This window comes from Balaenoptera acutorostrata, chromosome 12 (assembly GCF_949987535.1).
Source record: "Balaenoptera acutorostrata chromosome 12, mBalAcu1.1, whole genome shotgun sequence".
NCBI classification, from domain to species: Eukaryota; Metazoa; Chordata; class Mammalia; order Artiodactyla; family Balaenopteridae; genus Balaenoptera; species Balaenoptera acutorostrata.
The window spans coordinates 31,497,455-31,513,858 of record NC_080075.1 but is presented as its reverse complement, the minus strand read 5'-3'; the positions used below and the strand labels follow the sequence as shown (position 1 = coordinate 31,513,858).

Below are 16,404 nucleotides of genomic sequence, written 5' to 3'. Positions count from 1 at the left end.
AAACTTTGAATACTGTAAGTCCAGGACGAGAATAATCATAATTTCCACTCTTCTCCTGTTCATTTCAGGCCAAGGCAGAGATTTAAGCAACATATTGGATTCCATTCATTCCTTCATAGTCACGGTGTCCTATAAATTCTAACCCCAAAATTTTACTCGAACTCATACCCTCCTCTCCATTTTCACCTTTTTAATGGCTGCATAATTTTACAGGTATTTACATACTATAATATAGGCATTGACTATGTTTACTTATATGAACACAGTTCTAAGAGCATTTCTCTGCTTACATATTTACTTACTTGTATGATAATTTAATACTGTCCTTGAATTCCCATTTTACTAAGTTTCCTTTTAATAAATAAACATTATTTTCTAGAAATCTGGGCTTAAAGAAAAATTGAGCAGAAAGTACAGAGCATTTGCAGATACTGCCCGCCATCCCCCTCCCACTGTTTCCCCTATTTAAAAAACCTTGCATTAGTGTGGAACATTTGTTACAATACATGAACCGATATTGATATTTTATTATTAACTAAAGTTCACAGTTTGCATCAGGGTTTACTATTGTGTTGTACAGTTCCATGGGTACTTACAAATGGATAATGTCATGTATTCACTATTACAGAATTGTACAGAATAGTTTTTCTTGCCATAAAAATCCACTCTGCTCTATCCAGCCCTCCCTTGCTCATCCCCCAAATCCTGGAAACAAACCATCTTTTTACTTTCTCCAGAACTTTGCCTTTCTACAATGTCTTATACTGGGAACCATGTATGTAGCTGATTGGCTTATTTTACTTAGCAATGTGCAGTTAATTTTCCTCCATGTCTTTCTATGGCTTGACAGTTCATTCCTTTTCATCACTGAATAATATTCCATTGTCAGGATGTATCATAGTTTGTTTATCCATTTACCTATTGAAGGACATCTTGATAGCTTCTGAGTGTAGTCAATTATGAATAATGCTGCTGTAATGATTTATGTGTAAGTTTTTGTGTAGCTTAACATTTCAATTCACTTGGATAGTTACCAAGAAGCATGACCGGTGAATTGCATGGGAAGACTATTTCTGTTTAGCCTTGTAAGAAACTGACAAATTGTCTTTCAAAATAACATTACCATTTTGTATTAGCACCAGCAATGAATGAGAGCTGCTACTGCTCCAGCATTTGTTGTCAGTGTTTTCAGTTTTAGCCTTTTTAAGAGTTGTACAATGGTATCTCATTGTTGTTTTAACTTATAACTCCCTCTCCATCCTTTGGTGTGGTATCTATTTGGATCTTTTGCCCATTTTTAAAGTGAACCCATGTTAAACCCACTTTTTAATTTTCTTATTGTTGACTTTTACCCGTTCTTTGTATATTTTGGATATAAGTCCTTTATTAGATACGCATTTTACAAACATTTTCTCCTTCTTTTCATTCTTTTAACAGTGTCTTTTCTACAGCAGAAGTTTTTCATTTTAATGAAGTCCATCTTATCAGTATTTTCTGTGATGGATCGTGTTCTGGTTGGTGTACCTTAAGTCAGAGCCAAACCCAAGGTCACCAACATTTTCCCTTATGTTATCTTCTAAGAGTTTTATAGTGCTGTGTTTCATATGTAAGTCTGTGATCCCTTTTGAGTTAATTTTTAACTCAAGTAACTCAAATTTTTTTGAGTTTAACTCAAACTCAAATTTTTAACTCAATTTTAAAGTGTAACATCTGTGTCTAGGTTCATTTTTTTTTCTTTTTTGCAGGTGGATGTCGAGTTGTTTCAACAACATTTATTGAAAAGACTTTCATTTCTCCATTAAACTGAGTTTACTGCATGTCAACAATCAGTTGACTATATTTGCGAGAGTCTATTTCTGGGCTCCTATGTTGTTCCCTTGACCTAATTATCTTTTTTTTTTTTTTTGCCAATACCACACTGTCTTGATTACTGTAGCTTTATAGTAAGTCTTGAAGTCAGGTAGTGTCAGTTCTCCAACATTGTTCTCTGTCAATATTGTGTTGACTATTCTGGGTGTTTTGCCTCTCCATATAAACTTCGGAAACAATATGCCAATATCCACAAAATGAGTTGCTGGAATTTGGACTGGGACTGAATCTTTAGATTAAGTTGAAAAGAACTGATATCTTGATAAAATATTGAGTCTTCTTATCCACGAATAAGGAACATATCTCCACTTATTTAGATCTTACTTCTTTGATTACTTTTTATCAGAGTTTTACAGGTTTTCTCACATAGATCTTGTTTATCTTGTTAGATTTATACCTATTTCTCTCTTTTTTCAATGTTAATGTAAATAGCATTATGTTTTTAATTACAAATTCCAGTTATTTGTTACTGGTATAATGATAAAGCAAATAACTTGTATCTCAATTTTATAGGCTGAACCTTACTACATTCATTTATTACTTCCAGCAGTATTTTTGTTATTGTTAATTCTTTCATATTTTCTACTTAGACAATCATGTCGTCTGTAAACTAAGTCAGTTTTATTTCTATCTTCCCAGTCTGTAAATCTTTTATTTCATGGCTTACTGAATGTTGAATAAGAGTGGTATAAAAGGACATCCCGGCCTTTTTCATGATTTTAGCAGGAAAGTTTCTAGTTTCTCACTATCAGGTATGATGTTATTTGTAGGACTTTTGTAGATGTTCTTTACCAAGTTGAGGATGTTCCCCTTCTATTATAGTTAGTTGAGAGGTTTTTATCATGAATAGGTGCTGGATTTTGTCAAATGCATTTTCTATATCTATTAATATGATTCTATAATTGTTCTTCTTTAGCCCATTAATGTGATGAATTACAATACTTGATTTTTGATGTTGAGTAAGTCTTGCAGACCCGTTTGGTGGTAGTGTATAATTCTGATACATTGTTGGATTCAATGTCATAATATTTTGTTGAGGATTCTGTATCTAAGTTCATGAGAAATATTAGTCTGTAGTTTTCCTTTCCTGCGATGTCTGGCTGGTATTATGGTAATGCTGGCCTCATAGAGTGAGTTACATAGTATTCTCTCTGCTTCTATTTCCTGGAAAATATTATAGAGAAGTGGTGAAATTTCATCCTTAAATATTAGGTAGAATTTCTTTCAGTTTATTTAGCATATAACTGACAAGTTGTAAGATATTCAAAATGAAAAACATAATGACTAAATATATACACTGCAAAAGGATTCCCCACAACAAGTTAATTAACACAGCTATCACCTCACATATTAACTTTTTTTTGTTTGTTTTGGTGAGAACATTGAAGTTCTACTCTCTTAGCAATTATCATTTATACAATAGTGTAATCAACTATAGTCACATTGTTATATACTAGATGCTCAGACTATTCATCTTACAATTGAAAGTTTGTATCCTTTTATCAACCTCTATTTCTTCACCCACCCCCCCCCGAGCCCTGGCAATAATTTTTCTACTCTTTGTTTCTATGAGTTCAACTTTTTTTGTTAGATTCCACATATAAATGATACCATGAAGTATTTGTCTGCCTGGTTTATTTCATTTTGCATAATGCCTTCTAGGTTCATCCATGTTTTTGCAACTGATCAGGATTTTCTTCTTTTTTTAATGGCTGAATAATATTCCACTGTGTGTATGGGGTGTGTGTGTGTATGGGTGTGTATAATTTAGCTATTCATCCATTAATAGACACTTAGGTTTTTTCCATATCTTGACTATTTTGATTAATGCTGTAATGAATGTGAAAGTATACATAACTCTTCAAGATATTGATTCCTTTGAATATACACCCAGAAGTAGAATTGCTGGATCATATGGTAGTTCTATTTTTAATTTCTTGAGGAACCGCCATACTGTTTTCCATAGTGGCTATACCAGCTTACATTCCCACCAACAGTACACAAGGGTTCCCTTTTCTCCACATCCTTGCCAGCATTTGTTATCTCTCGTGTCTTTTTTTTTAATAGAAGTATAGTCGATTTACAATGTTAAGTTAGTTTCTGGTGTACAGCAAAGTACAGCTATACATATATTATATATATATATATATATATATATATACACACACACACACACACACACACACACACACACACACATATATATTCTTTTCCATTACGGTTTATTACAAGATATTGAATATAGTTCCCTGTGCTATACAGTAGGACTTTTTTATTTATCTATTTTATATATACTAGTTTGTATCTGCTAATCCCAAACTCCTAATTTATCCTTCCCCCATCCCCTTTCCCCCTTGGTAACCATAAGTTTGTTTCCTATGTCTGTGGGTCTACTTCTGTTTTGTAAATAAGTTCATTTGTATCATATTTTGGATTCCACATATAAGTGATATATGGCATTTGTCTTTCTCTGTCTGATTTACTTTACTTAGTATGATAATCTCTAGATCCATCCATGTTGCTGCAAATGGCATTATTTTGTTCTTTTTTATGGCTGAGTAGTATTCCATTGTATATATATACCACATCTTCTTTAACCATTGATCTGTTGATGGACATTTAGGTTGCTTCCATGTCTTGTCTATTGTAAATAGTGCACTACGAACACTGGGGTGCATGTATATTTTCAAATTAGAATTTTCTCTGCATATATACCCTATCTCTTATCTTTTTGATGATACCACTCTAACATGTAAGGTAATATCTCATTGTAGTTTTGATTTGCATTTCCTTAAAGATTTGTGATGTTGAACATCTTTTCATTTACATGTTGCCCATTCATATGTCTTCTTTGGAAAAATGTCTATTCAGTTACTCTGCCCATTTTTTAATCAGATTGTTTTTTGCTATTGAGTTGTATGAGTTCTTTGTATTTTTTGGATATTAACCCCTTACCAGATACATGATTTGCAAATATTTTCTCCCATTCCATTGGTTGCTTTTTCATTCTGTTGATGGTTTCTTTGTTGTACAGAAAGATTTTAGTTTGCTGAAGTCCCACTTGTTTATTCTTGATTTTATTGCCTTCGCTTTTGGTGTCAACTCCAAAAACTCACCTCCAAGACCAATGTCAAAGAAGTTACCCCCTATGTTTTCTTCTAGGAGTGTTATGGATTCAGTCTTACATTCAAGTCTCCAATCCATTTTGAGTTGATTTGTGTCTATGGTATAAGACAGAGATCCAGTTTCATTCTTTTGCATGTGGCTGTCCAGTTTCACCAAAACCACTTATTTAAGAAACTATCCTTTCCTCATTGTATATTCTTGGCCCCTTTGTCATAAATTAATCGACCATATATTTATAGGCTTACTTCTGGGATCTCCAATCTATTCCATTTATCTATGTGTCTGTTTGTAGGCCAGTACCATACAGTTTTCATTACGATAGCTTTATAATTTGAAATCAGGAAGTGTGTTGTTTCCAGCTTTGTTCTTTCTCAAGATTGCTTTGGATTTTCAGAGTCTTTTGTGGTTCCATACAAATTATAATATTTTTGTTTTCAATTTCTGTAAAAAAAGTACCATTTTGATAGGGATTGCATTGAATCTGTAGTTCACTTTGGGTAGCTTGGACATTTTAACAATATTAATTCTTCCAATAAATGAACATTGAATATCTTTCCATTTACTTGTGTCTTGTTCAACTTCTTTCAACTGGGCCTGGTGTTTTCTATTTTCAAAAGCCATTAATTATTGATTCAATTTCTTCAACAGATATAAGGCTATTTAGACAATTACTCCTTGTGTGAGTTCTGGTAAATTGTGTCTTTGAAAAAATTGGTTCGATTTATGTAGGTTGTTAATTTGTGGATATAGAGTTGTTCATAATATGCCCTTATTAATCTTTTAATGTCCATGGAATCAGTAGTGATGGCCTCTTTTTCATTTATGATATTAGTAATTTGTGTCTTCTCTCTTTTATTATTGGTCAGCCTAACTCAAAGTTTATCAATTTTATTGATCTTTCTAAAAACCCATGTTTGGTTTCATTGGTTTTCTCCTTTGCTTTTCTGTTTTCAATTATTTCTGCTCTAATTTTTCTTTTCTTTTGATTATTTTGGATTTAATTTGCTCTTCTTTCCCTAGTTTCCTAAGGTAGAAGCTTAGATTACTGATCATGAAATTTCTTCTTTGGGAATTTAGGCAATTAATGCTATAAATTTCCCTATAAGCAGTGCTTTCACTGATGCCACAAATTTTAGTAAGTTATACTTTAATTTAGTACTGTTTAATTTCTCTTGAAACTTTTCTTTGACCCAAGTGTTTTTCTGAAGTGTGCTGGTTAATCTCCAAATATTTGGGTATTTTCTAGCTATCTTTCTGTTATTTATTTCCAGGGTTTAATTCCATTTGGTCTGAGAGCAAGCTGTATATGATTTTTATTCTTTAAAATTTTTTAAGATGTGCTTTAATACCCAAAACATGGTCTGTCTTGGTGAATGTTCTTATGAGCTTGAGAAGAATATGTATTACGCTGTTGTTAGATGAAGTATTCTATAAACGTCAATTTGATCTAGCTGATTGATAGCACCATTCAGTTCAACAATATCCTTACTAATTTTCTGCCTCCTGGATCTGTCAATTACTGATAGAGGGGTTCACTAAGAGATTTTATCAGGAAGAGATGTGGCCTTACATAAAATACCTTTTTAGTATCTTTTTAAATACTCATGCATTTTTTCTCACCTGATCTATTACAATAGTGAATAATTTTAAACAACTTTCTAATACTAATCATCCTTGCATTCTTAACATTACTTTATCCCTGCTTTCTATGCACTTCTGGATTTTGTTTGATATTTTATTATTTATGATTTTTACATCAATATTTGTCTTTAATTGTTCAGGGATTTTATGGTTTCTCTAGTTTTCTTTTTAAACTTAATTTCAGCTACTATATTTTTTTCCATCGTTTTAACACATTTATTAAATCTAATAACTTTCATAAAGAGCCTGGCACAGCTGAGGGAATCATGAGCTTATTAAATATTAGCTAACTTCATTTTATGACCAAATTTCTCTTTTTCTGTTGCTCTAATATTTATTTTATCAATTGCTATTATCTTTTTTTTTAACATCTTTATTGGAGTATAATTGCTTTACAATGGTGTGTTAGTTTCTGCTTTACAACAAAGTGAATCAGCTGTACATATACATATATCCCCATATCTCCTCCCTCTTGCATCTCCCTCCCACCCTCCCTATCCCACCCCTCTAGGTGGACACAAAGCTCTGAGCTTATCTCCCTGTGCTATGCGGCTGCTTCCCACTAGCTATCTATTTTACATTTGGTAGTGTATATATGTCCGTGCCACTCTCTCACTTCATCCCAGCTTACCCTTCCCCCTCCCCATGTCCTCAAGTCCATTCTCTACATCTGCGTCTTTATTTCTGTCCTGCCCCTAGGGTCTTCAGAACATTTTTTTTTTTTTTCAGTTTTTGAGTCGTTGTTATGTTGACTTCACAAAAATTAACTGAGATATTTTCCATTTTTCTCTATGGTATGGAGTAGTTTAAATTATACAGAAATTATCTGTTTCATGAAAGCCTAAATGAATTCACTGGTAAAATCATGTGAATCTTCCCCAGTTTTAAGAAGTTTTTAATAACTTGTTCATAGTTATGTCAATTTTCTTTATCTTTTCTTTTTTTAATATTTATTTATTTAGTTGGTTGCACCAGGTCTTAGTTGCAGCACGTGGGCTCCTTAGTAGTGGCTCATGGCTCCTTAGTTGTGGCTCACCGGCTCCTTAGTTGCAGCACACAGGCTCCTTAGTTGTGGCATGCAAACCTTTAGTTGTGGCATGCACCTGGGATCTAGTTCCCTGACCAGGGATTGAACCCGGGCCCCCTGCATTGGGAGTGCCGAGTTTTATCCACTGCGCCACCAGGGAAGTTCTCTTTATCTTTTTGAATCACTTTTTTAATCATATATTTTCCTATAGATCATCAAATTTATTAGCACAGAGTTATACAATGTATTCTGGGTATTTCATTTCCTCTGATTATGAATTTCAAGTAATTGTGATTTATTTATTCCTTCCTTTCTTCTTTCTTTTCTCCTTCCTTTCCTGCATTCCATCCTTTTTTCATTCCTTCCTTCCTTCCTTCTAATTAGGCAAAGTAAATGATTATTTTTAAAATTGCAACACACCCTTGCTTGAAGCCTCTCAAAGACTTTAGTAGGATAAAGTCCAAATTATCTATCATTATAAAACAAAGTGCTTCACAAATTGATATTTACCTACTTCTCTATGTCATTGCTACCCTTATTCTACACCAAAGAAGTATGATTTTATTTCATTATTTCCTCTTTTTACATGAAGTTGCCTCACCTAAAAATGTCCCTTACTCCCTCCTCATCCTTTCTCCACCTGGACACCTCCTGCTGGTCGCAAGATATTCCTGCTGGACACCTCCTACTGGGCCTTTTCTGGTAAGTCCTCCCTGAAGGTCTCACAGCTGAGATAAGTACCACTCACCTCTTCTTCTAGACCTGTCAATGTTGATTTCCCTTGGAGCTCAATCCTCACACCTTTTCTCTATCTATATTAAATTCCCAGAAGAAAGCCAGCTCCATGGCATAAAATACCATCTTTACACTTATGAATTCTAAATTTTTATGTCCAGCTATGACTTTATCCTGTCAATTTAATCTCTATGATAAATGACTAATAAATACCTCAAGCTTAATACGTGAAAAATGGAAATCTTGATCCTACTACTGCCACTCCACAAAACTGTTATTTTCTTGCTGCTCCCCATCTTAGTTAATCCAGTTTGCTTAGTTTAAGTATCTTGGAATTATCCTTGACTCCATTCTTTCTCTTATAACCTCATACCTAATCTAGCAATAAAACTTGCCATCTCTATCTTCAAAAATATTTCTTACCAGTTCCAACCCTACCACTGTAGTGCAAGTGACCATTATCTCTTACCTAGACTACTCCAATGACCTTTAAATTGGATTCCCTTCTTCCACTCTTACTGACCTATAGTATATTTTCCACATAGCAACTAGTGTTACCCATCATAAATCAGGTTATCACCACCATTTCCAATCTTCTAATGACCTCACATTTCATTTCAAAATAAAATAGAAAGTATTTACTGGGGCCTACAAGTCCAGAAATCATATGACTCCTGACAATCTTGTCTCTTACCACCCGAACCAATGATAAATACATCACTGCCAGACTGACCCCCTTGCATACTGATCACCTTGAATACACCAATACCTTCTACCATATTGTTACCTCTGACTGGACTGCTTATCTATCAGAAATCCAAGTGATTCAATTTCTTATTTCATTCAGGTCATTTATTTTTCTTCCTAGCTCTTACCACTACCTGACATTATATTAAATTTTTTGTTTGTGTATCATCTATCACCCTCACTAGAATATATGCTGTGTAAAGTCAGGAGACTGGTTTATTGCCTGGTATGTAGCAGATGTTTTATAAAAACCTGGAGAATCAGTGAGAGATTTAATGTATTTATTATATTATGCCAGCATTTTTTGCACAGTTCTTTATAGAACTTACAGTGTCTGTCTTCCCCGTAGATTACAGACTCTAAATCCAAGGACTAAGTAATTTCTCTTCCATATTTTATAGTAGGTACACAAGCAATATTTGTGATGGGGTAAATTAATAAATACCTTCATTCTATTTTGTAAGTAAGGGAATTCTTATAAACAAGGAAAGCTAAGGATACCAGCTTGATTAGGTCACATATGGTAGAAACAAGAAGGAACTCTGCAAGAAAATACCTTGAAGACCTTCTGATTGTTTTTGCCCCTTTTTCAGCATTAAGGTTTCCATCTGCAAGTGAAAGTTTTCTGGAAACAGTAGCTTAGGAAAATACACAATATGTAGCTGTTATAATTGCCATGTTTATACTGAGTTCTGGGTTAGCTGGTCTGAAACAGTCTTGGTAAAAATAAACTTTCAATGTGTTTTAAGCAATCAGTGTTTCCAATAAGCACAGTCAACATGACCTTTAGTGGTCTCCAGAACTTCTCCTTTACTAAGTATTTAACTGGCTGCTCAACCTCTATGGCTTCCTGTCTGCCTTTAATTTTCCCTCAGCAATTTTAATACTGGAACAACAAAATACACAAGCCACCCTTTGGGAGGATTTCTGACCATAATTTGAAAAGCCCTTGAAATAAGAAAATTGAGATGGATTAGGGGAAGAATAGCAGTACATATTACATATTCCCCATAGGATAAACAAGTATAAACGAACATCACATTCTAACTCTCTAACTCCTATTTTCTATTGAACACTTAACTATAAGCATCTCCCTCATTTTCTTTCCTAGAGAAATTTTGACTTCCACATGTAGAAATCATGTAGAAATATTTTTGATAAAATTATTACCCGTGCTCCATAATAATGCTATATTAAGAGTACTTATAATTCCTATTAAACTATCTAAGGAAGGTCATCCTGAAATTCTTAAAGCTCTTGTCATATTTTCATACTAATAATTGGGGCCTCTTTATGAAATAAGTCTTTTCCTTCACTAAAAGTGTATAAGTATTACTACAAGGAGACATCATTGAAAAGTTTACAAGTAAAGATACCAACATAATATCATGCATAATTAATTCTGTTGTAAGTAATTTTATAGGGAATTTGAAACAACCCATGGTCACATCATGAATGTGTAACTCATCTAGCAGCTAACCTAATCATAAACATAAAGAATATCTTGTTGTTACACATCTCATTTTTTCCATTTTTTCAGCTTCACTGAGGTACAATTGAAAATAAAATTATAAGACATTTAAAATACATATTGTGGTGATTTGATATTCAAATATATTGTGAAAGGATTTCTTTTCTATCATCTAGTTATTTAACACATTCATCACCTCACGTATTTATCTTTTTTTTTTAGTAAGAACATTTAAGTTCTACCCTCTTAGCAAATATTATACAATACAGTATTATCAACTATAGAAACCATGTTTTACATTAGATCCTCAGACCTTATTCCTCTTATAGCTGAAAGTCTGTAGCCCTTTTACCAACTTCTCTCTATTGCCAAACCCACTCTCCCAGTACCTGCAACCACTTTTCTACTCTCTGTTTCTATGAGTTTGAATTATTTTTAATATTCAAATGGCAGGATTTCCTCATTTTTCATGACTGAATAATATTCATATATACATCTATATACACACATACACACATATATATGGATACATACATGGAGAATATGTATATAACATTTTCTTTATCCATTTATCTGTTGATGGACACTTAGGCTGTTTCCATATCTTGGCTATTATGATTAATTCTGCAGTGAACGTGGAAGTATACATAACTCTTCAAGATAATGATTTCAATTCCTTTCAATACACACTCAGAAGCAGAATTGCCAGATCACACAGTTGTTCTCTTTTTAATTTATTGAGGAAGCTCCATACTGTTTTCCATAGTGGCTGTACCAGCTTACATTCCCACCAACAGTGTACAAGGTTCCCTTTTCTCCACATCCTTGCCAGTATATGTTATCTCTTATATTTTTGATGATAGCCATTCTAACATGTGTTTATCTCAGATATTATCTCACTGCAGTTTTGACTTGCTTTTATTAAAAAGACTATCCTGTCCTCATTGTATATTCTTGGCCCCTTTGTCATAAATTAATTGACAATATATGCATGCATTTATTACTGGGTTCTCCAATCTGTTCCACTGATCTATGTATCTGTCTGTATGCCAATACCATACCGTTTTGATTACTATAGCTTTATAATATAATTTGAAATCAGGAAGTGTGATGCTTCTAGCTTTGTTCTTCTGTCTCAAGATTGCTTTGGCCAGGATCTTTCATATTTTTTTTCTTGGAACAGAAAAAAGAGCAGATCATACCAACAATTTTTATATGTCATAAAATATAATAAGCAATATGAATCAAACTGGATTTCTTCTCTTAAATCCATTCTCAAGGGAAGGTACCAATAAATAGGAAAAGAGAACAAAATGATTGAAAAAAGGAGATACCATAAACATAAATCATGATTTCAACTCTACCGCTTCATATCTAATTAACAACTTCTAGATTTCAAAAGAGTGACATAGATTTGTTTCAGAACTAAAATAATCAAACAATAACAACAATAACAAACTCCCAAAGCATACATGTTGGTCATTATGTCAGAATCTACCATTTTAGTTTAAGATATTGCCCTGTTACTCTTTCTGCTTAATATTTATTTAAAGCTCACATAGCAATATAAATGAGTTTCTTAAGGCTCTTTACTCTTCAGAAACTCATCTACCATCAATTCTTCTTTTGCTCTATAAGAGTGTCATTTTTTCCATTTAATCCAACACTGCATCAAAACTAGTCCTGTGGCCTTGTAAGATGATTATAAAATTGCTAACTACAATAGCAAGGGACAAATTCCTCACTAAAATGTAAAGTTAAAAGAAAAAAAACTGGACCCAGGACACAGAAAAGAAAGGATAGCTAAATTAAAATTTTTAATCTGCTGTTGATTTCAGCTGCAACCACTCTTTTCTAGACCATATTTAAAAATACTTGACTGTCAGGTGGTCAACTGAGGAAATAGTAATTTTCATGAATGAAATATAAGGAAGATTTAGTGGACACAGCTGTAGACCGTTTTTAGTTTAAACACCCCAAAATTAGCATTGGTATTTGCTTTTCTAAGGAAATCATAAGGACTTATTCTGAAGACCATGTATGACTTATGGGAGAAACAAAGCCGTGTTAGGTAGAATGCCCCAGCACACCAGAAGCACTTCTACAGTAATGTAGGGCTTTCTCACCTTAAAAGTCGTGGTGCCATAGAGCTTCGTGGTGTGGACTGTCTCTGGAAGCACATTAGTGATATTGGTGATGAATTCTTCCAAGTACTTACAGGATTTCTCCAAGTGTGTTGTATTGATAATAATCTGGACAAGCTGGAAAATAACAAGAACATGTAAGAGTAATTAGACTATTCACCCTAGGATGAATGGCTCAATATGAATCTTCTGGTACAAGAAAAACAAAAGGCATAATGGCAGAGGCCATCTGTATTCTATAAAAAGTTAATGTTAGAGCACAGGCTTAGGTATCACTTCCTCTGTGAAGACTCACCTGACTTCCCAAAGCATCTTATATTTCCCCGAATATAGGAGCAATTTTCACTATTTTAAACTTGTTTTCTTCTATTCAAAATAAAGACTAGGCTAAGATCAAAAACTGATAGTGTTTAGCATAGTACCTGGCAATAAATAATTGCCAAATGCATGAAATAAATGAACTCCAATTAAAAAAACAAGAATGACTGAAATGTCAAGACATTTCAAAATTAGGCATGATGAACACAGGAATGTTGGAACAGGTTGCAGTATATTAACAAACTACATTAGTTTGTGAAAGAAAAAAACATGAGCACTGAAGTCAGAGAAACCAGGGAGCAACTACTTACAAAATTATTGATATTGATAAAGTTACTTAACTTCTCTAAGCCTCTTTCTTTACCTGTAAAATGTTAACAATAATTTCTAAATCACAGAATTATTATGAAAGTTAAATATTCTTTTGTTAATACTATTTTCCTTTTCTTACAGAGGAGATCCTTAAACAAGGCAATACTGGTAAGATAAAAAGTCATCTATAAATTACTTTGAGAGGAGGATAAGGAAGAATACTACTGTCTGGGTAGAATTAAAGCCTGTAAAGCACTGCACAATTCATTTTCTAAGATCGTCCTCCCAGCAACCTGAAGAAGTAAGTTAAGTGGGCATAATTATTACTTCCATTCTACTATAAGAGAAAAAAGAAAAAATGAACTGATTTACTCTAGATCATGTAACATAAAAACTGGGATTCAAATCCAAGTAATCAACCTTCAAGTTATGGACCTCATTCAGATTCGATGGAGAAATTAAACCCTTTACAGACAAGCAAAAGTTAAGAGAATTCAGCACCACCAAACCAGCTTTACAACAAATGCTAAAGGAACTTCTCTAGGCAGGAAACAAAAGAGAAGGAAAAGACCTACAAAAAAAAACCCCAAACAACTAAGAAAATGGTAATAGGAACACACATATCGATAATTACCTTAAATGTAAATGGATTAAATGGTCCAACCAAAAGACATAGACTGACTGAATGGATACAAAAACAAAACCTATACATAAGCTGCCTACAAGAGACCCACTTCAGACCTAGGAACACATACAGACTGAAAGGGAAGGGATGGAAAAAGATATTCCATGCAAATGGAAATCAAAAGAAAGCTGGAGTAGCAATTCTCATATCAGACAAAATAGACTTTAAAATAAAGACTATTACAAGAGACAAAGAAGGACACTACAAAATGATCAAGGTATGAATCCAAGAAGAAGATATAACATTGTAAATATTAATGCACCCAACATAGGAGCATCTCAATACATAAGGCAAATGCTAACAGCCATAAAAGGGGAAATCAACAGTAACACAGTAATAGCAGGGGCTTTAACACCCCACTGTCACCAATGGACAGATCATCCAAAATGAAAATAAATAAGGAAACACAAGCTTTAAATAACATTAAACAAGTTGGACTTAATTGATACTTATATGACATTCCATCCAAAAACAACAGAATACACTTTTTTCTCAAGTGCTCATGGAACATCCTCCAGGATAGATCATATCTTAGGTCACAAATCAGGCCTTGGTAAATTTAAGAAAATTGAAATCATATCAGGTATCTTTTCCGACCACAACACTATGAGACTGGATATCAATTACAGGAAAAAATCTGTAAAGAATACAAACACATGGACGCTAAACAATACACTATTTAATAACCAAGAGATCACTGAAGAAATAAAAGAGGAAATCAAAAATATATCTAGAACAAATGACAATGATAATACGATGACCCAAAACCTATGGGATGCAGCAAAAGCAGTTCTAAGAGGGAAGTTCATAGCAATACAATCCTACCACAAAAAACAAGAAACATCTCAAATAAACAAGCTAACCTTACACCTAAAGCAATTAGAGAAAGAAGAACAAAAAAACTCCCAAAGTTAGCAGAAGGAAAGAAATCATAAAGGTCAGATCAGAAATAAATTAAAAAGAAAAGAAGGAAACAGCAGCAAAGATCAGTAAAACTAAAAGCTGGTTCTTTGAGAAGATAAACAAAATTGATAAACCATTAGCCAACCTTATCAAGAAAAAAAAGAAGACTCAAATCAACAGAATTAGAAATGAAAAAGGAGAAGTAACCACTGACACTGCAGAAATACAAAGGATCATGAGAGATTACTGCAAGCAACTATAAGCTAATAAAATGGACAATCTGGAAGAAATGGACAAATTCTTAGAAAAGCACAACATTCCAAGACTGAACCAGGAAGAAATAGAAAATATAAACAGACCAATCACAAGCACTGAAATTGAAACTGTGATGAGAAATCTTGCAACAAACAAAAGCCCAGGACCAGATGGCTTCACAGGCGAATTCTATCAAACATTTAGAGAAGAGCTAACACCTATCCTTCTCAAACTCTTCCAAAATAGAGCAGAGGGAGGAACACACTGAAACTCATTCTACAAGGCCACCATCACCCTGATACCAAAACCAGACAAAGATGTCACAAAAGAAGAAAACTGCAGGCCAATATCAATGATGAACATACATCCAAAAATCCTCAACAAAATACTAGCAAACAGGATCCAACAACACATTCAAAGGATCCTACACCATGATCAAGTGGGGTTTATCCCAGGAATGAATGCAAGGATTCTTCAATATACACAAATTAATCAATGTGATAAAACATATTAACAAATTAGAGGAGAAAAACCATATGATCATCTCAATAGATGCAGAAAAAGCTTTTGACAAAATTCAACACCCATTTATGATAAAAAAAAAAACTCTAGACAGTGGCATAGAGGGAACCTACCTCAACATAATAAAGACCATATATGACAAAACCACAGCCAACATCGTTCTGAATGGTGAAAAACTGAAAGCATTTCCTCTAAGATCAGGAACAAGACAAGGTTGCCCACTCTCACCACTATTATTCAACATAGTTTTGGAAGTTTTAGCCACAGCAATCGGAGAAGAAAAAGAAATAAAAGGAATCCAATTCAGAAAAAAAGTAAAACGTCACTGTTGCAGATGACATGGTACTATACACAGAGAATCCTAAAGATGCAACCAGAAGACCACTAGAGCTAATCAATGAATTTGGTAGAGTAGCAGGATACAAAATTAATGCACAGAAATCTCTTGCTTTCCTATACACCAATGATGAAAAATTTGAAAGAGAAATTAAGAAAACACTCCCATTTACCACTGCAACAAAAAGAATAAAATACCTAGGAATAAACCTACATAAGGAGACAAAAGACCTGCATGCAGAAAACTATAAGACACTGATGAAAGAAATTAAATATGATACAAATAGATGGAGAGATATACCATGTTCTTGGA

The 16,404-nt window shown here is 33.5% G+C and overlaps 1 protein-coding gene across 3 annotated transcripts in view; it reads right to left on the bottom strand.

Moving 5' to 3' along the window:
- Positions 1 to 16,404, bottom strand: part of EXOC6B (exocyst complex component 6B) — a 731,430-nt gene that overhangs the window by 299,757 nt on the left and 415,269 nt on the right. For all 3 annotated transcript variants that reach the window (XM_007175516.2, XM_007175518.2, XM_057558141.1), the window contains exon 17: positions 12,743 to 12,877. In XM_007175516.2, the coding sequence (XP_007175578.1) occupies positions 12,743 to 12,877 (135 nt within the window). The remainder of the gene's footprint in view (positions 1 to 12,742; positions 12,878 to 16,404) is intronic.